This window comes from Pristiophorus japonicus, chromosome 4 (assembly GCF_044704955.1).
Source record: "Pristiophorus japonicus isolate sPriJap1 chromosome 4, sPriJap1.hap1, whole genome shotgun sequence".
Lineage (NCBI taxonomy): Eukaryota > Metazoa > Chordata > Chondrichthyes > Pristiophoridae > Pristiophorus > Pristiophorus japonicus.
Genome location: NC_091980.1, coordinates 245635508 through 245659746, shown reverse-complemented (window position 1 = coordinate 245659746; position 24239 = coordinate 245635508). Strand labels below are relative to the sequence as shown.

The 24239-nt window shown below is 48.2% G+C and overlaps 1 protein-coding gene across 2 annotated transcripts in view; it reads right to left on the bottom strand.

Moving 5' to 3' along the window:
* LOC139263344 (neuroblast differentiation-associated protein AHNAK-like) overlaps positions 1-24239 on the bottom strand; it is a 163253-nt gene that overhangs the window by 34918 nt on the left and 104096 nt on the right. For both annotated transcript variants that reach the window (XM_070879255.1, XM_070879256.1), the window contains one exon: positions 21263-21432. In XM_070879255.1, coding sequence (XP_070735356.1) covers positions 21263-21432 — 170 coding nt within the window. The remainder of the gene's footprint in view (positions 1-21262; positions 21433-24239) is intronic.

Below are 24239 nucleotides of genomic sequence, written 5' to 3'. Positions count from 1 at the left end.
GCTCAATATTCAAAAATCTATCGATCTCTGTCTTGAATATACTCAACGATTGAGCCTCTCCAGCTTTCTGGGGTAGAGAATTCCAAAGATTCAATACTCTTTCAGTGAAGAAATTTCTCCTCATCTCAGTCCTAAATGGCCGACCCCTTATTCTGAGACTGTGACCCCTGGTTCTAGACTCCCCAGCCAGGGGAAACATCCCCCCGTATCTACCCTGTCAAGCCCTGTAAGAATTTTCTATATTTCAATGAGATCACCTCTCATATAGGCCTAGTCTACTCAATCTATCCTCATAGGACAATCCCCCCATCCCAGGAATCAGTTAGTGAACCTTTGTTGCACTCCCTCTATGGCAAGTATATCCTTCCTTACATAAGGAGACCAAGGGGGAGAAATTCAGGTAATTTGCACCTCCCGTTAGCACCCCCACAAACGAGTTTGTGATCGGGCACGGCGCCGCTAACGACTCCTGCTAAAATTCCACGGGTGTTAAGCAGCGGCGGTAGCATGTAGTGCCCCACACTGCTGCGCCCGGTGATGCTGAAGTCATCACCGTGAACAGCGTCCCGTTAGCGCCCCGGACCCTAAATTGGGTACCGTCCCCTGAAGCTGTGCTGGGCGATGACAGCCACAGCTTCAGGGGAAGCGAACCAGGCGGCTGGCGGCTTCCGGGGCAAAAGTTAAAGGGGAGGTGGCCGGCTATTCCTCAAAAAAACGCCGATTTTCTTGTGCAGCCTGTTGCCACTTTGGACGCGGGGTCCGTGCCGTGATCAGTCAGCCCGGCACCCCCGCTCCTCGGTGGTCCAGGTAGGACCCTTTTTTTCCTGCAGAGTATGAGGCTTGGGCCCTTCCCTTTAATTCAGGGAAGATGTCTTACTGCAATTATATAGGGGCCCTGCTATGCGGCCCAGTGCCTAGCTCTGCTGAGCCATACGCCCCGCTCCCGAGGCGTCCGTCCCGCTGCAGATAGGAAGAGCGCTCCACTTCCTTTCGGGGACGGTATCCCCAATTTCTCGTAAGAGGCAAGATTCCTGCGCTTGGTGCAAAGGCTCACTCCTCGCGAGTGTTACCATCCCCAAACAGGGTGCCCCCAAATTTTTAGCCTCAAAACTGTACACAATACTCCAGGTGTGGTTTCACCAGGGCCCGATATGATTGCAGTACGACATCTTGGGGCCGGAATTGCCCCTTTCCTTAAGGCCTGTCACCACCGGAAATCGGCGGCCATGCTGCGGAGTGCAATGACCGCTGAATTTTCATGTATTGGTTGCCATTTGTAAAATTCTGCTCCTGCGGTATCCCAGTGGTGACCCGCTCCACCCACCCCCCACCGTTCCGCTGTTGCTGATCCATCCTAAGTGCATCATCAGAGTGCGCATCGCCGATGTGCCCCCTCCCTTCCCCGACGCCAAAATTTTGCCAAGAAAATCTTCCTCCCGCTGGGCTGTGCTAAAAGATGCTTTTCTCAGGCTGTGGCCTTCTCAAATGGCAGTGTAGCTCCCATTAAAGGGGAGAACGCACTGCTGCTGCCGCCATGTTTTTTTTTGTCAGCTGACTGCCATGTTGGGCTGACAAGTATGACCCTGGGTTCGGCCAGACTGCCAACAGGCAGCCTGGCTCCCTCTCTTGGGTGCCAGGCCACTGGCCCGGCCGAAACCCCCCCCCCCGGTGGCCCAGTGGACCAAACTTAAAAGTTGGGCAGGCTCTCCCTTTTAAGTGAAGGGGAGAGCCGTGGTGGTGATGTGGCGCCATGATGACATCATCAGCGCTATGCTGATGACTGACAGCGGAAGCCACTCCGCCCTCCCCCCACAACTTCCACCCCTCTAGTGTGCTCACCGTCACATATCTGCTCCCATTATGAACGACTTACAGTCTGCTGAAAAACAAAAGCCAAAGAGCGGAATTTCGCTCAAGTGGCCACCGCATCCAGCGCGGCGGTGAAAACACTAAAAATGGGGTGCGTGTGCCCCATTTCCAGTGGTGGCCAATTTCGGTCCCTTTTACTTTTATACTCAAGTTAGGGAGGACAATCTGCATTACCTCGAGAGTTCCGCAAAAGAAACCTTTAAGCTGTAACATGATTGAACAATAGTCATTGTGGTCTGAGATAGAAGAGATGTCAATGATAGAACAATAATCAACGTGGCCTGAGACAGAAGAGATGTCAATAATTGAACAATAGCCAACGTCGTCTGAGACATGTATGCATTGGGTAGCCTGCCAAGTTTTGGGTATAAAGGACACAGTTAGAAAAACGCTTGGGGCTGCTGCAGTCAGTTGGGCGACTTGACCGGTCGCACAGGAAGAAGGGCCGACTAGTCACCACCGAACTGGTCACTCACTGGTGTTAGTACATATTTAGGCTTGTACTTGCTTGTAATCATAGATTTATTTTAAGTAAAGAAAAATTACCCTGAAGTCTTTTGTCTCGAGTTTTACTACAGGTCCGAACTCTATATACTGTTAGACGGAGGCAAGGTAGACATGTCTTACAGATATTGGTGCCCGAATAGGGACCCATCTGGAACAAACAATGGCAAATACATGACAGGGAAGGTACCCCTCGAGGAGGGACGGGTACCGGTCATAATTGACGTGAATGACTCGGTTTATGAGGCCGAACAATGGACCCAATGATGAAAACCGTTTGGTTGATGGCATATCAGAGACAGTTTAAGAACGATGAATGTGAAAAGTTTAAAATGCAAACAGAATGTGGAGATATGGCAATTAACGTCAGTGGTAGAGAGGCAATCATGAAGCGTTTATTAAAAGAGTTAGAAGACAAAAGAGAGATTAGTAAACGGCTTGAGGAAGATTTAGCAAACGCAAAAGAAAGATGGTGTAACAAGGAACAATACCTTGAAAATCAGTGTATGAATAATCAGAGTCAATGAGATGCTTGGTCGGAAGAGGCATCTCAACAAAGACACCAAGCCGAACAGGCGGAGAAAGACAACGAGGACCTGAAGGTTGCATTTAGACTAACCCAAAGCCAGGCATTAGAAGAACGGGGTGCCCATGGGGATCGTACAGGATGTAAAAAGAGAATCAAACAATTAGAGGAAAAGTTACACGATCAAAGGGGCATTGTAATTGCCATGACTCCATTGTCTGGAGAAATGGAGGAAAGTGATGAGGTTAACCTGAGTGGGAACCAGGGGGGTGTCCCACCAGAAAAACTCCGGCTGCCGCCCTTGAATCCGATGCAACAAAGGTGGTACTTGGCTGTAAAGAGTGATTTCAGCAAGGTCTAAGTCAGTGATTGGAGCATAGGAGGATGCAGCAGGAGTGGTGAGAGACTGTGGAGGGATGTGATCGGGGCCCGGGGAGGTGTGAGTTCAGGGCCTGGGACCCAAGGGTAGCACGGGCCAGCCCACACTGCGATATGTGTGCGCAGTAGGTCCGTGCAGAGGAGCAGGTCTCCAGTTGTCTTGGGTAATCCTTGCCACTGGACCAAGACCTAGCTCTGTCAAGCCCGTGTGGTGGCTGGTGTGCAACGGCCACCACACTTTTAAAAAATCCACGCACAGGCATTTTCCACCCTTCAGGATGTAGTTTGGGTTCTTCATTTGAAACACCTTGGAACTCATCCTTTTTTTTTGATGTGGAAGCAAGTCATCCTCATTTCGGGGGACTGCCTATGATGATGATGACTTGGCCGATGCCAACGGGACCCGGGGTGCACTAGACTGGGAGTTTGAGGTACCGTTTAATACAGAGGAGTTAAGGAAAATGTCCAGTGACATGAAAAAGTTAGATCAGGGAGGAGACCCCCCACGGCATTTCCTGGAAATAGACCAAATAGCTGCTTTAAATGGCCTGGATAAGGCCAAAAGAAAGTGCATACTGCTATTTTGGGCCCTGGCGTTTTCGCTGGTCCTCCACAGGATGTCAAAAGAGGAGAGGGTAATTATGACACACCAAAGTTAAGAATCACCCAGGCAATAGGGAAGGGAAAGGAAGACCCTTTCCAGGCTTTGGTGGAAGTAACATAAGGCCCGTGTGAGTTGTCGGTGGCATTCACCGATAGATTATGGCTGACATATAATGCGGCCATGGGAGGAACGATAGATAGAGGAGGACTGGATGCACAGCCGTGTAATCACTGGTTGCTCACCCTGATCGCCCATAGTTTGCAAGCGGATTTTGATCCAGAGGATAATACCAATACCAAGGCCCGGGTATTGCAGAAAATGACTGCGCTTCGGAGCACGGGAGGTAGATAAAAAGAACACCGGGGTGATAAATAAACCAAAGGGCAAGATCTGTAAAATTAAGGGTAAGGGACCCGATGCTGGATCACCCCGAAGGTGGCAACAAGAGGGGTGATCAAACGAAAGGGGGAACCCAGGGGCGAGAGTGCTATCATTGTTGAGGTATAGGACATTATACAAGCAGTTGCCGACTCCTAAAGAAAATGAAATCGAAGGCCCCTAAATTGGCGGGAACCCAGCCAAGCATCCCCACTCAAGAAGATGTGTTCAAATTATTTATCAAGTACGTGAAAGTACTCGAGACGCCCCAGAGGAAAATTCACATGGTACAGGGGGAAGGTAGCAAGCATGAAGATTCCACTCAGGTACAATGATCGGGGAAGACTGTCCATAGCTATCATTGTAGAGGGAGAGTGAGGGGACTATTTAGTAGGCGCTGAAGGTACGGGAGTCCACTCTCCCTCCCCGACGAAGTCTTCCTGGTCAAGTGGAACCCCCCATGTTCTTGGAGATTTTACGGGTGATTCAGCAGCTAAGGCGGTGTCAAAACTTTGAGTTTTAAGGTAGGGCCCCTCCAAACAAAGTGGAAATGCAGAGCAATGAAATGTGATCAGTCAGGGCTGGGAGTGTTAGGTTCAGATTGGATGCGGGCCCACAATGTTATAGTGAACATGGATAACAACTGTTTGTGGGGTGGGACGGACAATAATGGGGAAATAGTTGTAATACCCCTGCGGCATGGGGAATCATGGCTGGTAGCACCCGCGGGACCCTACGGCTTGGAAACATTGGCGGCCAGGGTGCCCAAAAAGATACCAAGCCATAATGCAGAATGCAAAGGAAGCTTTTGCTATTCACAAACACAACTGTGGCAGAGTGGCAGGAGTAGAAATAAGCATAGGAGGAGGAGACAAATCCAGGCCACAAAAACAGTACACTTTCCCCAATGAAGCAGAGAGACATTTGGAAAAGGCCGTTATGTCTTTGGTGGAACAAGGAGTATTGAGACTCCTCACGACGCATGTTAACTGTCCTATTTGGCAAGTAATGAAGCCACACAACTCTTGGCGAATGACTAGAGATTATAGAGTCCTGAATAAAAACATCCCTGCCTGCTCTCCACGGTAGCAGCCGTAGTTGATCTGATCGGCAATATTCCCAGCTCCGCCATTGTGTTCATGGTATTAGACATCCAACGGATTCTGGTCAATCCCCTTACATCCAGAAGATCTGTATTAATTTGCGTTTACTTTCAAGGGCAGCAATATGCATGGACTTGCCTGCCAGAGGGGTTCCACAATAGCCCGTCTATTTTTCAGCAGTGCATGGCTAATTGCCTGTCAGAGTTCAGTCAGCCAGGCCAACTTGTTCAATACGTGGACGACTTGTTGCTGTTCTTGGATAATGAAGGGGAACATAAGGAAATATTGGAGGAGTTGTTAGGGTTGCTCAAAGCAGTGGGTTTTAAAATAACCCCCAAGAAGGCTCAGATCGGACAGGAAGAGGTTCAGTTCCTTGGACGGATTTTTCAACCAGGAGAGCATGCGATAGATGAAGCAAAGCGCAAAGTGATCCAGGAATAACACCGTCCGGGTTTGGTAACTGTCATTCCTGAGTCTGACAGGTTACTGCAGAAAGTTTATTGAGAATTATGCTGCTACGGTAGCTCCCTTATTAAGGTTAATAAGGAAAGGAGTAGAATGGGAGTGGAGTGAGAACTGCAAGGAAGCATTTGTGCAGCTGAAGAGGGACTTACAGACAGCCCCGTCCTAAACAGTCTTGGACTCTAAGAAGGGCTTCTGTCTAGAAGTGGTGGTGACGGACGCCAGTTTGAACGCTGTCCCTATGCAGGAAACCAATGAGTATTTGAGACTGGTAGCTTATGCCTCCAAGGTATTAACCGAGGTAGAAAAAAGCTATTCTATCTGTGAGCGGCAATTGCCCACCGCCTACTGGGCAGTAAAGCATTTTGCGGTATTCACCGAAATGCAGCCCATCACCCTGCTTACACATCACACATCAACCGTCTCTTGTTAGAAGGTCGGATTAAGGAGGAGACGGCATCTAGCAGCCAGAATGTGAGGTGTGGACTTGAGGGGAAAGACAATAAATAACCCGAAGTTAGCGGCCAACCTCAATTATTAAGGGGAGCTCCACACTTGCACAGTCAAAGGGGTGTGGGAGTCGAGTGGAGGATTCAAATCCTGTATCCACCCAGAGGGGCTAGACATATATGTGGATGGGTCCAGTTTTGTGGAGAACGGAAAAGGCAAAACAGGGGGCGTGATCTATGACCCACAGTAGGGGGTGGAACTGGCGATCTCGCTGTCCACCACCCTGAGTGCTCAACCGGCAGAGTTGGCAGCCGTAACCTATGTGTTAATGCATCCTACTGAGTTTCTTCCACCTTGTATGATCTGTTCCGACTCTATGTTTACATGCACAGAGTCCCTGGCGATTTGGGCCAGGAGGGGTTTTATGTCAGCAGACGGCAAATCATTGGCCACCGCACCAATGCTGGCAACCATAGTGGAAGCCGTAGAAAGGGGAGGTGGAGAATATTATATCCATTCGAAAGCGGAACCCAGATAGGAGAGAAATAGGAAGGCGAACGAGTTGGCTAGGATGGGAGCGGAGGAAGGGGTTCCATGGGACCCGTACCAATCGGGAGTGGTGGCGGCCACCACTCCAGCGCCCGTTACTATTCTGCTTCCCTCGTATCTTAAAACAATACAATTGAAGGATGTCGTATTAAGAGCAGTCCTCACGGACAAGGAAGCAGATCAGCCTGTGGAAGGGCCCTACGAGGCCAGAGGGATGGAAGTTACGGAAGGCATGTTGTTTAAAGGAGATAGGTGGATTGTAACTGAAGGATATCGAGAGGAATTTATGCAGCTAGCTCACGGAGAACGGGGGGCTGAACACCCCAGCCTGGAGACGACCTGGAAATGGGTAGAGGAGGGGGGATAGTGGCCCCACCTGAAGGAGTACGTAGAGGACTTTTGTAAAAGCTGTCTGATATGCGCAGCCAATAATCCCGATCCACACAAGAAAAAGACTCCCTTGGGACACGCACATCGGTCCGAGGGAACATGGCAGTGTAAAACGGCGGAACGGTAAGTTTTTGCACCACTGCAAACCATGAGCCAAATTTGCCGGCCGGGCGGAAAAAGCTAGATGCCCGGCATTACGTCTAGAGACACCATTTACCGCCCCTCCGGGACGCAAACTGAGGCACAACCGAGCAGAAAATCCAGTCCAATAGGTCTCAGAGGCCAATAGGTAGGGTGAAGGGGGGTACATGACCGGAAGTAACATTCCGTTTTTGTTCCTTTCTCCCACAGGCCTGACCTAAGGCAAATGAGGAAACTATTTTGGTTGTTGTGTGGTGTAATACTCGGCGTCGGGATGGCAACAGTGACGATAACATGTAGAGGATCCAGAGATTCAGGATATACAAGCTAGATCACCCTTGTCCCAGCAACTGTGCCCCAAGGCACCGCACGGGAAGTCACTCTCCGATCTATCTCGGGTATGTGCAAAACAAATTGCTCTGGGACAGTGTGGGTGACCACATACGCGGTCTGTGAAAGAAGAGGAGTATGTATAAAGTGTAGAAATGGGACCACCAGCCAACCACGGGTGTGGTTCATCCAAGCGAAAACGGGTGATAAAACCAGTTACCACCAGATAGGGAACCCCCAGGGAAATGTAGGAAGTCTAACTCAATCGGGAGGTGAGAGAGAAACTATGTTGTGCTGGCCATGGTGATGGCGAGAACACGAGGGGACATACGGATGTGTGAATCCTCACCCAGGCCCAATGAAGAATGAGGATAGTTTGCGGTCCGAATCACCAACTTGCGGTCTTCCCCCCCGCCCCCCCATCAATGGATGCCGGATGAGAAGGGGGCAGGACCAAGCCAAGAAAAGTTTGTCACTTCCCATGAGTTGGAGTACGTGAACGGAACTATAGATGCCGTAGAATTGAAAGTTTGACCTAAGCCCCCCACCTCCCCACAAAACGAAAGGCAGACTTCCGCGCAGAATGGCACACAGGATACACCACAAAGTTGTCCTGAATGTACCCTGGGACCAACAAGCGGGCTCGTGGTAATCCCGAATTATATTGTATCATGACATACACCACAAAGTAGCACCAGTGACGGAATCCGGAATACCGAGTTGATATAAACCCGAGACAAAACGTTGGTGCGAAAAATTGATGCGGGAATTGATAGAGGAGTTTTGGGAAAGGACCAGTGAAACATTAGACGAATCGGAATTAGAATCATGGTATTACGTTAGTCATGGGGATGGGTTGATTGGCAATGATACTGAGCCCATTGGGAGAAACGATGAGGGCAATGCTACCCCACGAAATCATACCAGAAGACGGCGAAGTATGGTAAATGACACGGCAACTATTTTTAACACCGGGACCTCACTCACCAATAGTCTTGATTTAGCCAGCTTAGATCAATCCGTAAAAGTGGTCAGAAATCATTTAAGGAAAATTCTGTATGAAATGAATGATCAGGAACAAGAGGAATTAAGGGAGGGCCAGATTATGGCCATACATCTACAGAATGTGGTCAAATATCTGGAATCTCACGCTAAAAGGGTAGATCAATTTTTAAAAGAGGATAGGAATGCCTCCAGTGAAGCAGCATGAAACGATGCATGTATAATGTATGGATCTTGTTGGTGGGACAAACCCGGGAAAACCGATGGCGTGTTGCTGAGGGGAAGCTGATCGGCATTTAACGGCAATGGCCACCTACCAACTTAATATGACTGTATGTCAGGTCAGAAAGTTTGTACGTAGGGTTGCATTGAGGTGATGATTTGGTTGAGTATGATGATCCCCTGAAGTATGTGGCCCGGGTGGATGGGACCACATGGGTGGCCCTAGATACAAGATACGTTCGTCTGTCCTTATGATGTGACAGAACATGCAGCCCCTGCTAGTGGGTTCACTTGGGATAGGATGGAAGAATTGTACCATGAAAGTTACTCTGGGGTAGCACTGCCTCGTAAGGTCAGCATACTGAGGGTAAGGTGAATATTGTGTCACCACTGTGCAGCAGGAATACCAGTACAATGCTGACCTGACCTGGCCTATTGCAGTGGGAACGTTTTGTTTTACCCCAGTCAGACCTGTTAGATTTTGGGCGCGGGTATTATTAAGCATTTAGTCACATGAGCAAGCGAATATTACTGTAAAGGATGATCTAAAAGAACAATTATGATTCGGTTCGGCTATGACACCCATCACTGCAAGGAAACTTAGTAGAATTGATGAGGCGCATCAATCAGTCTCAGAAGCATTATTATATCTTGGCCCAGGAGAACAGTGAATTAAGAAAATAAATTCCTGTTGTGTATCTGTAAAGCATGCACTCCCATGTTCCGCCACCAGGGAGCTCATCCCCTGAAGTCCCAAGGGATCCCAGCATCTCTTGGGAGCAGTGTATATAAGCCGGCCCCTAAGGCCTGTTCCTCACTCTCGAGTGTCTTAATAAAGACTGAGGTCACTGTTACTTTAACCTCCCTGTGTGCAGCCTCATCTGTGTTAGGAACACAATAACTGGCGACGAGAATACGAATCCAATGCAAAGATGCAGAAAACTGTGGGCATCCTGGAGAAGTTCTCAGAGGGTGAGGACTGGGAAGACTATGTCGAACGGCTAGACCAGTACTTTGTAGCCAACGAGCTGGACAGAGAACGGAGCTGTGTACACTGGTTCGGGAGCATCTCAACCCGAGGGAGAGCGTGCTAATGGCGAGGTATCGGTTCTACATGTGCCAGCGATCTGAAGGTCAGGAAGTGGCGAGTTACGGCGCCGAGCTAAGGCGACTTGCAGGACAATGTGAGTTTGATGGCTACCTGGAGCAAATGCTCAGAGACTTTTTTGTATTGGGCATTGGACATGAGACCATCCAACGAAAACTTTTGACTGTAGAGACACCGACCCTCAGTAAGGCCGTTGCGATAGCACAGGCGTTTGTTTATGCCACCAGTGATAACACCAAACAATTCTCTCAGCACACAAGTGCTAGCAATGTTCATAAATTAACTGGAACTGTGTTTGCGAGCAGAAATGTACAGGGCAGAACCCAGGAGTCTGCAACTGCCAGCAGGCCTCAGGTGACCCAGATGACTCAGAGTCCCCAACAAAGAATGAATGCAAGGCAATTCACACCTTATTGGCATTGTGGAGGCTTCCATTCAGCCTATTCATGCCGCTTCAAAGGGTATGGGTATGTTTGCAAGAGCTGTAGAACAATGGGGCACCTCCAATGAGCTTGCAAACGAGCTGCAAGCTCTGCAAAACTTGCTAACCACCACGTGGCAGAGGAAGATCGGTCCATGATGGATCAAAGCAATTTCGAGCCTCAGAGAGAGGAGGCAGATGCTGAAGTACACAGGGTGCACACATTTTCGATGAAATGTCCACCTATAATGCTAAACGTAAAATTGAATGGCTTACCCGTAGCCATGGAACTGGACACTGGCGCTAGCCAATCCATCATGAGTAAAAAGTAAAAAGAGAGACTGTGGTGCAGCAAGGCATTCAGACCAGCTCTGAGCCCCATCCTCATGAAACTGAGAACGTACACCAAAGAGCTTATCACTGTCCTGGGCAGCGCCATGGTCAAGGTCACCTATGAGGGCATGGTGCATGAACTGCCACCCTGAATTGTCCCGGGCGATGGCCCCACACTGCTTGGAAGGAGCTGGCTGGGCAAAATCCGCTGGAACTGGGATGACATCCGAGCACTATCACATGTCGATGAGGCCTCATGTACCCAGGTTCTTAACAAATTTCCTTCCTTTTTTGAGCCTGGCATTGGAAACTTTTCCGGAGTGAAGATGCGGATCCACTTGGTCCCAGAGGCACGACTCATTCACCACAAGACGCGAGCGGTACCTCACATGATGAGGGAGAGAGTGAAAATTGAGCTGGACAGGCTGCAATGTGAGGGCATCATCTCCCCAGTGGAATTCAGCGAGTGGGCCAGCCCGATTGTTCCTGTACTCAAAAGTGATGGCACGGTCAGGATTTATGGCGATTATAAAGTAACTATTAATCGTTTCTCGCTACAGGACCAATACCCGCTACCTAAGGCAGACGACCTATTTGCGATGTTGGCAGGAGGTAGGATGTTCACCAAGCTTGATCTGACTTTGGCCTACATGACGCAGGAGCTGGAGGAGTCTTCGAAGGGCCTCACCTGCATCAACACGCAGAAGGGACTGTTCATCTAGAACAGATGCCCGATTGGAATTCGGTCGGCTTCAGCGATCTTCCAGAGAAACATGGAGAGCCTACTCAAGTCGGTACCACACACGGTGGTCTTTCAGGACGACATATTGTTCACGGGTCGGGACACTGCCGAGCACCTACAAAACCTGGAGAGGTCCTCCAGCGACTGGATCACGAAGGGCTGTGGCTGAAGAGGTCGAAATGCTTCTTCATGGCAACAGAAGTGGAGTTTTTGGGGAGAAAGATTGCGGCGGATGGCATTCGGCCCACAGATGCCAAGACAAAGGTTATCAGGAATGCGCCCAGGCTACAGAACGTCACGGAGCTGTGGTCGTTCCTGGGACTCCTCAACTATTTTGGTAACTTCCTACTGGGGTTAAGCACCCTCTTAGAGCTCCTACATGTGTTATTGCGCAAAGGTGAGAACTGGGTCTGGGAAAAAAACAAAGTAATTGCTTTTGAGAAAGCCAGAAACATTTTATGCTCCAACAAGCTGCTTGTATTGTATAACCCATGTAAAAGACTTGTGCTAGCATGTGACGCATCGTCGTACGGAGTCGGGTGTGTATTACAACAAGCTAACGTTGCGGGGAAGTTGCAACCTGTCGGCTATGCTTCCAGGAGCTTGTCTAAGGCCAAAAGAGGCATTAGGGTGTGTGTTCGGGGTAAAGAAAATGCATCAGTACCTGTTTGGCCTCAAATTTGAGCTGGAAACCGATCACAAGTCCCTCACATCCCTGTTCACTGAAAACAAGGGGATAAATACTAATGCCTCAGCCCACATACAAAGGTGGGCACTCGCGCTATCAGCGTACAACTGTACCATCCGCCACAGGCCAGGCACCAAGAACTGTGCGGATGCTCTCAATCGGCTACCATTGCCCACCACGGATCTCCACAGCACACACCCGGGTATAGTAATGATGAAAGCGATAGCCAGATCCCAGGTGTAGTGGCCCGGTATCGACACTGACTTAGAATCCTGTGTACGGCAATGCAGCGTATGTGCTCAGTTGAGCAACCTGCCCAGAGAGGCACCACTAAGTTTGTGGTCCTGGCCCTCCAGACCATGGTCGAGGATCCATGTCGACTATGCGGGCCCATTTCTCAGTAAAATGTTCCTGGTGGTGGTGGATGCTTTGTCAAAATGGATTGAATGTGAAATAATGTCGGTAAGCACCGCCACCGCCACCATTGAAAGCCTGAGGGCCATGTTTGCCACCCACGGCCTGCCTGACATACTGGTCAGTGACAACGGGCCATGTTTCGCCAGTGCCGAATTTAAAGAATTCATGACCTGCAATGGGATCAAACATGTCACCTCGGCCCCGTTTAAACCAGCCTCCAATGGGCAGGCAGAGCGGGTAGTACAAACCATCAAACAGAGCCTTAAACGAGTCACAGAAGGCTCACTCCAAACTCGCCTGTCCCGAGTACTGCTCAGCTACCGCACAAGACCCCTCTTGCTCACAGGGGTGCCCCCGGCTGAGCCACTCATGAAAAGGACACTTAAAGCTGGTTCAACCCAACCTGCATGATCAGGTAGAGAGCAGGCGGCAGCAACAAAATGTAAACGATGGTTGCGCCACTGTGTCATGGGAAATTGATCTGAATGACGCTGTGTATGTGCTAAACTATGGACATGATCCCAAGTGGATCGCGGGCACGGTCATAGCTAAGAAGGGAAACTAGTCAATGGACAAATGTGCAGAAAGCACCTGGACCAAATGAGGCTGCGGTTCACAGACTGCCCTGAACAACCCACAGCAAACACCACCTTTTTCGAGCCCACAACACACACCCAAAGGATCAACGGCACCACCCCGGACCAGGAAATCAAACCCATAACGCCCATCAGCCCAGCAAGGCCAGGCTCACCTAGCAGCCCTGCAGGGCCAACAACACGCCAGCCCAGGGAGGGCACAGCCAACACACCAGAACAGACATTTGTACCGAGCGGTCCACCAGGTAAAGAAAGGCTCCTGACTGCCTCACATTGTAAATAGTTTTCACTTTTACTTTGGGGGAGGGAGTGATGTTGTGTATCTGTAAAGCATGCACTCCCATGTTCTGCCACCAGGGAGCGCATCCCCTGCAGTCCCAAGGGATCCCAGCATCACTTGGGAGCACTGTATATAAGCCGGCCCTGAAGGCCTGTTCCTCACTCTGGAGTGTCTTAATAAAGACTGAGGTCACTGTTACTTTAACCTCCCTGTGTGCAGCCTCATCCGTGTTAGGAACATAATAATACCCAAGGTTGAGGATGACTCGTCCTGGTGGGATACCTGCAGGTATATCAAGATCCACCCATGGATAAGGCTCATCTCCTAAGCCTTGGTCATTGTTCAGCTGGTGATTGTTGTGTACCTGCGAGTAATAACTTGCCATGTCAAACAGTGATGTAAACAACGAAAGTTGGTCAAGTTGCTACAGAAGACACGAAAAGAAGAAGACAACGAGGGAATGTAAGTGCCTGTGACCCAACGGCTCGGGCACTTGGCCACTTGAGGATGGATTCTGTAAGAAGTGCGCTGTTCCATTGTAACTTGACTGAATTTGATGTACCATCATGCTTTGAGAGGCTAAGAAGCTGTGCTGCTGGGGAAACGCTGTAAAGATAGAACTGCTGCTGTTTACAAATCTACGGTTGGGACAATCTGCATTACCTCAAGAGTTCCGCAAAACAAACCTTTAAGCTGTTGTAAAATGATTGAACAATAGTGAACGTGGTCTGAGACAGAAGAGATGCCAATGATTGAACAATAGCCAACGTGGTCTGAGACATGTATGCATTGGATAGCCTGCCAAGTTTTGGGTATAAAGGACACAGTTAGAAAAACACTTGGGGCTGCTGCAGTCAGTCGGGCGACTTGACTGGTCGCACAGAAAGAAGGGCCGACTAGTCACCACCGAATTGGTCATTAGCTGGTGTTAGTACGCATGTATGCTTGTACTTGCTTGTAATCATAGATTGATTGTAATGAAAAGTTATCCTGAAGTGTTTTGTCTCGAGTTGTCTGTTTAATACGGGTCCGAATTCTATATACTGTTAGACGGAGGTAAGGTGGTCATGTCTTACACATTACTTCATCAAATAACTCAAATCAAGTTTACATAAGAATATATTGGTGAAAATGGGAAAGAGGCTCTGAGCAAGCTCTTTACATAGGAGATATGTCACAGAAACAGGCCATTTGTACCAACCAGTTTATTTCTTGGTGACTATTTTATATTGATAGCCTCTAGTTATGTTCTTCCCAACAGGTGGAAACACTCTTCTCTTTCTACTCTATCAAAACCTTTCATAATTTTAAAGACCTCTATTAGGTTACCCCTCAGCCTTTTTTCACAAGAAAAGAGACCCAGCCTGTTCATCCTTTCCTGATAGGTATACCCTTTCATTTCTGGTATCATCCTTGTAAATCTTCTCTGCTGGAACAAGCAGGAAGGGCCAGTGTAGTGGGGTTTGAGCCAGCAGGAAGGGCCAGTGTAGTGAGGCTTGAGCCAGCAGGAAGGGCCAGTGTAGTGGGGCTTGAGCTAGCAGGAAGGGCCAGTGTAGTGGGGCTTGAGCTAGCAGGAAGGGCCAGTATAGTGGCAGGGGAGGAGTGCACTGCGCAGGAAGTCAGACCCACATAGGGTCTCCAGGGAGCACTTCGCCACCTCAACTTCAGGGAGGGTCAATGTATGAAGCTCCTCCTCTTCACCAAGGAGGCTGTCACTGAGCTCTGTCATCCACTGCGCCACAATCACAGCCTTGCATCAGGGCCTGGACAGCACTGCCTGGGTTAAGGTCACCGTCGCCCTTAATCTTTATCCATGAGCTCCTATCGGGCTGCAACAGGTGATACCAGCAACATCTTCCAGATCACAGCGCACCGCTGCATTAGGGAAGTCACTGAGGCTCTCTACACCAGGAGGAACACTTCCACCTCCTTCCCCATGGACAGAGTGAAGCAGGAGGAGAGAGCACAAGACTTTGCCTGCATACAAGGCTTCCTTGGGGTGCAGGGCGCCAATGACTGCACCCATATTGCCTTGCATGCTCCCCATCACCAGCCTTGCATCTTTATCGGTAGAAAGGGATTTCACTCCCTCAATGGTTTGGGACTACAGGCAACACACCACGTTGGTCCGTGCCCGCTCTTTCCCCATATCCCTGCAATTTTTTCTCCTTAAAGTATTTATCCAATTCCCCTTTGAAGGCTACTATTGAATCTGTATCCACCACCCTATCAGGCAGTGCATTCCAAATCCTAACCACTCGTTGCATAAAAAGTTTTGTCCTCTTGTTGCCTCTGGTTCTTTTACCTTAAGTCTGTGCCCTCTGGGTAGCGACCCTTCAGCCATTGGAAACAGATTCTCTTTATTTACTCGATTGAAAAATGAATTTAACTTGCTGCCTGCATCGCGATTTATCACACCGCAATCCGCACACCCGTTTTTGGGGGGGTTACCCAATTTAAACACACCCTCCTCCCTCTTGCAAGGACGAAAGCAAAAATTTTATCATGGTCACTAACACACTAACACTCGCAGGAGATTCACAGTAGAGAATTCAGAATAAAATCTAAAATTACCTCATCTTCGGTGTCAAATTGCACTGACCAAGAATTTAAACAAAAGAAAATAGAATAGAATGGGATAGCAAATGTAACTGGTTCATTGGTTTTCTGAACCTTGGGTTTGCAAAATCCATCAAAAGATTTTTTGAAAAACCACCTTGCAATTGTTTTTTTAAAAATTACTTTAAAGGTTTTTAATTGAACTGTTTTCTCGAAAAACTGGTATCTAAAATTGATATCTTCTCAAAAATCAGTTTCAGTTCTGAAAAATTCAAAAATCATTATCTGTTCTTGAAAATCGTTAACTGTTTTCAAAAATCTGTTCTGAAAAATTGTGCGAGGTGGGAAGTGCCGCTCCTGGTGCGGAATTGGCCTCTCAGAGGCAAAAGAATGTGTGGGTGTTTGCATGGCGGTCACGGGGCACGATTCTCAGTGCCGCGCTGAGCATATCAGCACAACGATGATGTGCCGCATCACGCTAACGTGTAACAACGTCCCTCCCCTTCTTTAAAAGGGGAGGGCCACTGCAGACTCTGTAGCTGCTTTAGTGCTGCCTACTGGGCCACCAGAGAGGGTGCCAGCTGGGCCAGGAGGGGTTGCCAGGTTGCATGTTGGCGGTCCGGCTGAACCAGCGGCTGCCATTGTTGGGCCGACAGAATAAGGATGACGGCCACGGCGCTGCTACCTTCCTTTTAAGGGCAGCCAGAGCACCCCAGCTACCACAACTTCTCGCCCCGAGAAGCTGTTGGTGGCATTGCCCCACGCTGACCTCAGCAATTTCTGCAGCGGGGCGCATATGTGTTGGCGCAGGGCGATAAGGGATTGGCGCTAATCACGGGGCGTGGTGCAAACCACTTTTTGCGCGCTAAGCCACGGGGGAAATTCCAGGGTTGAGCGCTCTGGCCACTGTGCCAATGCGTTAATACATCTGCGCCCGTTAACGCCTCCAATTAGTGCCGACCCTTTATCGCCTGTGAAAGGCACTAATGGGCCTTTCCCAGAGGGGAAATTTCGGCCCCGATATATGTTCTCAAAACTGTTCTCAAAAATCACTATCTGTTCTCAAAAGTCAGTTCCCAAAAATCGTTGGCCATGAAATCCCAGCCTCGCCGGGTCCTTGCGGAATATGTAAAGACCCAGCGAGGCCTCGCAAAAGCTAGTTTTCGGCACGCAATGCACATGTGCCAAAAGCCAGCTTTTCTAATTTGTCAAGAAAAGACATTTGCGCGGGCGAGATTGTGCTATTTGCCCATCTCTTGCCCAGCGAATGACCTTGAAACTTTTATGCCTGGTAAAAGCAGGCGCATAGCCTACTTTTACCAGCATAAGAGTTTTAAAACACACATTTTTAGAGTAAAAACCCTGTCCATTTTAAACCCTAAATAAAATACATTAAAAAAAATCCGAAAATATATATTTTTTCTAAAACATTTAATTAACTTTAATTTCAATTAAGTTTAAATATGTGAGGTGTTTTTTTATTTATTATATTGTGTTTGGATGTTTTAGGGGGTTAATCTCATTGATAGTAATAGGAACTCGGAGATATGGAGTTCCCATTACTATCAATGAGAATGCTGTACCGTGATTGGTTGTCCAGGCCCACGTGACTCCAGCTTTTACTCGAAGACAGTGGCGCGCTGCGATGTGTGGGAAGAGAAGGCCTCCGACCGGAATACAAAGCCTCCGACTAGAATTTCAGGGCCGTTATCTTTTCTCAAAAATCTGTTCTCAAAAATCTGTTCTCAAAAATTATTATCTGTTGTCAAAAATTTGTTCTCAATAATTGTTAGCTTTTTATCAAAAATCTGTTCTCAAAAATCGTCATCTGTTCTCTAACATCGTTATTTGTTCTCAAAAATCTGTTCTCAAAATTCGTTATCTGTTCTCAAAAATGGTTATCTGTTCCTATGCTCCTAAATCAAAAGATGGCGATAAATATTAGGTTTTTCCTGAAGTCATCTTCTGGAAGCCTGAGCCTTAAAAAGTCCACCAATCTTTTAATCAATTACATTCAGGGTAAATAATGAACCATGGTGAAAGAGTGAGAATACAATTTAAATGGTAATCTTTTTCACACTGTGAATGCGCTGTCTATGGGCTGAAAATTCCCCCCCCCTTAAAAAACGGCGCATCTCATGGAGGTCCGTCGACATCCTGGGAGAAAAAATGCGCCGAAAAGATAACCTGCAATTCTGGTCAATCCTCGGGGCGTCATCAGCCGCAGCATGGCGCAGGAGAGTGAGGGGGGCGGGGGCGAAGCTAGGGACGTGTTGGCTAGAGAGAGCCGGCAGGGCGGTGTGGCTTGGGTCCAGCATCGGTTTCAGTGCTGGCAGCGGTGCGCATGCACGATGGAGCAGTCGCGCATGCGCAATGCCAGCACCCACCACCCCCAGGCCCTCCCCCCCAGCCTGCCACATTGAGCATTCTCCCCCACCCCCCCCCCCCACCTTAGGATGCCGTGTTCTCCCTCCCCTATCCCAGGCCAAAGGGACTCTCACACTGGCTGGTGCCGGTCCACAGTGCATCTCTTCCCTCCCCACCCGCTTAAAATGCCACGTTGAGCATTATCCCTCTCCCCGCCCCACCTCCCCTCCCTGCCTATTTCAGCCTTCACCCTCCCTCCACTTCAGATGCCAGCACCCACCACCCCCAGCATCCCCCCCCACCTCACAGCCTGCCGCGTTGAGCATTCTCCCCACCTCCCTTAGGATGCAGCGTTCTCCCTCCCCTATCCCACGCAGAAGGGTGTCTAGCACGGACAGCCGCTGCCGACTTTAGTTCAAAGTAAGATTTACTTCAGTTGTTTACTTGTTAATTTAATTATTTACTTCAGTTCTTTATTTTCTATTGAATGCTTATTACTTTTTTATGCTTTGTTTGGTGCTTGGTGGTGCTTTAAATGTAGATTCCTTGGCCCCAAGTTTCGACATGATTTGCTCCTGAATTTTAGGAGCAACTGGTGTAGAACGGAGTATCTTAGAAATCGGAATTCTCGCCATTTAGTTTGCTCCAGTTCTAGTCAGTTAGAACAGTTTCACTTTGGAACAGAATTTTTTTTTCAAAAGGGGGCGTGTCCGCCCACTTACGCCTGTTTTCAAAGTTTCGTCAGTGAAAACTTACTCCAAACTAACTTAGAATGGAGTAAGTGAAGATTTTTGTACGCTCGAAAAAACCTTGTCTACACTTTAGAAAATCAGGTGTAGGTTACAAATCAAGCATAGGGAATGGGGGGGGGGGGGTTTAAAGGGAAGTTTACAAACAGTAAACACTCCAGTTTTACAAATAAAGAGCCATCATCAATAATAAATGATAAATACATCAATAAATCAACCAATAAATCAATCAAAAAAAATTAATAAGAACAATTTTTTTTTTTAAATCAATAAATAAAACATTTTCTACTTACCGACTACAGCACCGGGAGCCCTCCAACAGCGTGCTGGGATGCCCCCCCCCCCAGTGTGTCTCTGTCAGTGTCTCTATCTCTCTGTCTGTCTGTGTGTGTGTGTCTCTCATTCTCTGTCTGTCACTGTCTGTGTTTCTGACAGCGAGGGGAGGGGGAAGAGGGGGGTAGAGGGAGAGAGGGGGTAGCAGAGGAAGGGAAGGGGGAGGGATGGGGGAGAAGGGGAGAAGGGGAAGGGGGGGAGAAGGGGAGAAGGGGAGGGGGAGGAGGGGAGAAGGGGGGGAGGGGGGAAGAAGGGGAGAAGGGGGAGGGGGGAGAAGAGGAGAGGGGGGGAGAAGGGGGAGGGGGAGAAGTGGGAGGGGGGAGGAGGAGATGGGGGGAGGAGGAGGTGTGGGGGAAAGGAGATGGGGGGGAAAAGGAGATGGGGGGAGGAAAGGAGATGGGGGCGGGGGGGGAAAGAAGAAGGGGGAGGGAGGCTGAACGGGCCGGGCCCGAGACTTCGCACCAGATTTACAGGTAGGTGGCGTTGGGTCAGGTCGGGGGGAGCGCAGGTCAGGGGGTGTGGTGGGAGAGAGGTCGGTTCGGTTCGGGGGGAGGGAGGGAGAGGGAGGTCAGGTCGGATCCAGTCCGGGGGCAGGGTGGGGGGGCGGGGGAAGCGGGAGTCGGGTCGGTGTCGGGGTCGGGTCCGGTCCGGAGGCGGGGGAGGGGGGAAGCGGGAGTCGGGTCCGGTCTGGTCCGGGGGCGGGGGGAGGGGGGGAAGCGGGATTCGGGTCGGGTCGGGGTCGGGTCAGGTCCAGGGGCGGGGGGGGGAGGGGGGGCAGCGGGAGTCGGGTCGGTGTCGATGTCGGGGTCGGGTCCGATCCAGGGGCGGGGGGGTGGGGGAGCGGGAGTCGGGTCGGGGTCAGGGTCAGGGTAGGGGTCCGGTCCAGGGGCGGGGGGGGAGCGGGAGTCGGGTCGGGGTCGGGGTCCGGTCCGGAGGCAGGGGGCGGGAAGCGGGAGTCGAGTCGGGTCGGGAGGAAGCAGGAGATGGGCGTGGGAGGAGCCTTATTCACGCAGCCCCAGTGAGACCATTCGGCCAGGGCTAGGGGCTGCGTGCTTCGGCCCCTCCCACACAGTTTTGGGCGCCTGGAGCTACTGCACATGCGCGCCCACTGTAGCGTGCATGTGCAGAGGTCCCGGCACTGTTTTCAGCACAGGGACCTGGCTCCGCCCCCTATTGCTCGTGCTGCGTTGCGCCGAGCTGCAAACGACCTGCAGGGAGCTGGAGAATCTGGAAGTTTTTTTAGGCGCACTTTGTGGCGCGAAAAACGGGCGTCCAGGTCGGGACTGCGCCGTTCTAGGCGCGGCTCGAAACTTGGGCCCATGAACTCTAGGTAAGGTTTTTCTGTGCGGACAGAAGTGGCAACATATGCTGGCCGAAGTTAGTTTGGAGCAACTATTTGCTGGCCAAACACCTAAAACAGAGGTAAGTGGCTGGGAACGTCCCCTTTTAAAAAAAAAAGAACTAAAAAAAAACCTAACCAACTCACTTACACTGGCGCAAATTAAACGGCCAGAATTGCAACTAAAAAGATAGTCCAGAAAAATCAAATTGCTCAAAAAAAAAGGAGCAACTCCTGGGGAAACTTGTGCCCATAACTACTTCACATTCCTCTCCTCTCAATGTCTAATCTACTTAGTAATACCCATATTAAAAATTGCCAGCAGAATATACTTAACAATATTGTTTGAAGTAAGTTGCTAAGAAAATAGCACTAGCAGTACACGTAGTGAATATTTGATTTCTTACAGAAAGTAAACATACCGCAATAGGCTTGATTCCTTTTACTTCAACTGACTCAGATCCTATATCACCAGGTATCGATCGTTTCAGGCAGTATTGCATTTTGTATGGTTCTGAGTACTGCAAAATCTTAAGTGCGTCTTCATATCTGACATTATCAAAATAAATTGTAGCACTGATGAGTTGATCACCTGATGGAAAACAAAATCATAAATTTGGTTATATCGTGATCAGATCCTGAAATGAATTAAATGCTTTCAGTATCTTTGGCAAACTTCCTTAATTAAGGTATTATCTAGTATAGTAAACCTTACAGCATTTTGCACAACTAAAATGTAAAAAAACATACTTTCAGTGGAAAATATGAATGTGAACTATGTTGTAACTTCTGAAGGTGTTAAAATATGATTTTGTTTTTACAATTAGTAGAAATATATAATAACGGTGCCAATGTGTTAGCTTGGCTCAGTGAGTAGCACTTAGAACATAACATAAGAACATAAGAATTAGGAACAGGAGTAGGCCATCTAGCCCCTCGAGCCTGCTCCGCCATTCAACAAGATCATGACTGATCTGGCCGTGGACTCAGCTCCACTTACCCGTCCGTTCCCCGTAACCCTTAATTCCCTTATTGGTTAAAAATCTATCTATCTGTGACTTGAATACATTCAATGAGCTAGCCTCAACTGCTTCCTTGGGCAGAGAATTCCACAGATTCACAACACTCTGGGAGAAGAAATTCCTTCTCAACTCGGTTTTAAATTGGCTCCCTCGTATTTTGAGGTTGTGCCCCCTAGTTCTAATCTCCCCTACCAGTGGAAACAACTTCTTTGCCTCTATCTTGTCTATCCCTTTCATTATTTTAAATGTTTCTATAAGATCACCCCTCATCCTTCTGAACTCCAACGAGTAAAGACCCAGTTTATTCAATCTATCATCATAAGGTAACCCCCTCATCTCTGGAATCAGCCTAGTGAATCGTCTCTGTACCCCCTCCAAAGCTAGTATATCCTTCCTTAAGTAAGGTGACCAAAACTGCACGCAGTACTCCAGGTGCGGCCTCACCAATACCCTATACAGTTGCAGTAGGACCTCCCTGCTTTTGTACTCCATCCCTCTCGCAATGAAGGCCAACATTCCATTCACCTTTCTGATTACCTGCTGCACCTGCAAACTAACTTTTTGGGATTCATGCACAAGGACCCCCAGGTCCCTCTGCAATGCAGCATGTTGTAATTTCTCCCCATTCAAATAATATTCCCTTTTACTGTTTTTTTTCCCAAGGTGGATGACCTCACACTTTCCAACATTATATTCCATCTGCCAAACCTTAGCCCATTCGCTTAACCTATCTAAATCTCTTTGCAGCCTCTCTGTGTCCTCTACACAACCTGCTTTCCCACTAATCTTTGTGTCATCTGCAAATTTTGTTGCACTACACTCTGTCCCCTCTTCCAGGTCATCTATGTATATTGTAAACAGTTGTGGTTCCAACACCGATCCCTGTGGCACACCACTAACCACCGATTTCCAACCCGAAAAGGACCCATTTATCTCGACTCTCTGCCTTCTGTAGCCAGCCAATTCTCTATCCATGCAAATACATTTCCTCTTACTTCGCGTACCTTTATCTTTTGCAGTAACCTTTTGTGTGGCACCTTATCGAATGCCTTTTGGAAATCTAAATACACCACATCCATCGGTACACCTCTATTCACCATGCTCGTTATATCCTCAAAGAATTCCAGTAAATTAGTTGAACATGATTTCCCCTTCATGAATCCATGTTGCGTCTGCTTGATTGCACTATTCCTATCTAGATGTCCCGCTATTTCTTCCTTAATGATAGTTTCAAGCATTTTCCCCACTACAGATGTTAAACTAACCGGCCTATAGTTACCTGCCTTTTGCCTCTGACTCAGAAGATAGTGGGTTCAAGCCCCATTCTGGGACTTGAGCACATAATTTAGGCTGACACTTAAGTGCAGTATTGAGGGAGTACTGCATTGTTAGAGGTGCCATTTTTTGGATGAAACCTTAGGCCCTGCCTGCCTATTCAGGTGGATGTAGAAGATCCTGTGACACTGTTCAAAGAAGAGAAAGGAATTATCTCAATGTCCTCCCACTAATGCTCCTTCACTCACTACCAAAAACAAATCCACTGGTCATTCATCAAGATTTATTGTGCACAAATTGTCTGCCATGTTTTCTTTATTTTTGTCATTTATTGCCCATTCCCGGCTGCCCTGAGAAGGTGATGGTGGACCTTCAGTATATTGGAGCATGAGTAGTTGCTTAGTGTTAGTCAAGCAATTTAACCTAATGTAATATTGCTGTGACAAGTCTGTATTGTTTGTTTCTTTGACCTTAAAGTTCAAAGGGATCTTTGATTTTCATTGATCAGATTTGTTGATTTAAATTGAAGATGGTTTAATTGATATAAACAGTGTTCTTTGATGTAATGAACTGGTTTATTATTTTACAAAAACTTGCATAAGTGCAAGATGGTTAAATCTCGCAATGGAATATTATGGGACCAGAATCAAATCAAATTCCTTTTGGGATTAATTTGGGTTTTGCACCAGTCCCTCTTTCTATAATATTTGTGTTAGCATATTGTTTCTCTGTAATTTAGCTGCTATGAACTGTATCTGCATACAAATTAATATTAAGACATATGTTACAGTTTTGCGATTTTTAGCAATTGCTTCTCTTCCAATGTTCCACCAGCTGCAAATAGACCTTGGTCTCCTACAATGCATAAGCTAGTCCTTTTTCTATATTTTGGGCTTGCAGAGCTGTATCTGGAGGGGTAACAATTACCCCACTTACAGTAATCTATTTACTGGATTTAACATAGTTATATGGCATGCTTTCAAATTTTCTTTAAAATTATAGATATTACCACACAAGCCAGAGATTAACAGACTAAAGTTACTAATAATTTTGTTATAGTCTTTATGAAGCTCTGATAAGCATCCTACTACCATAGTCCATT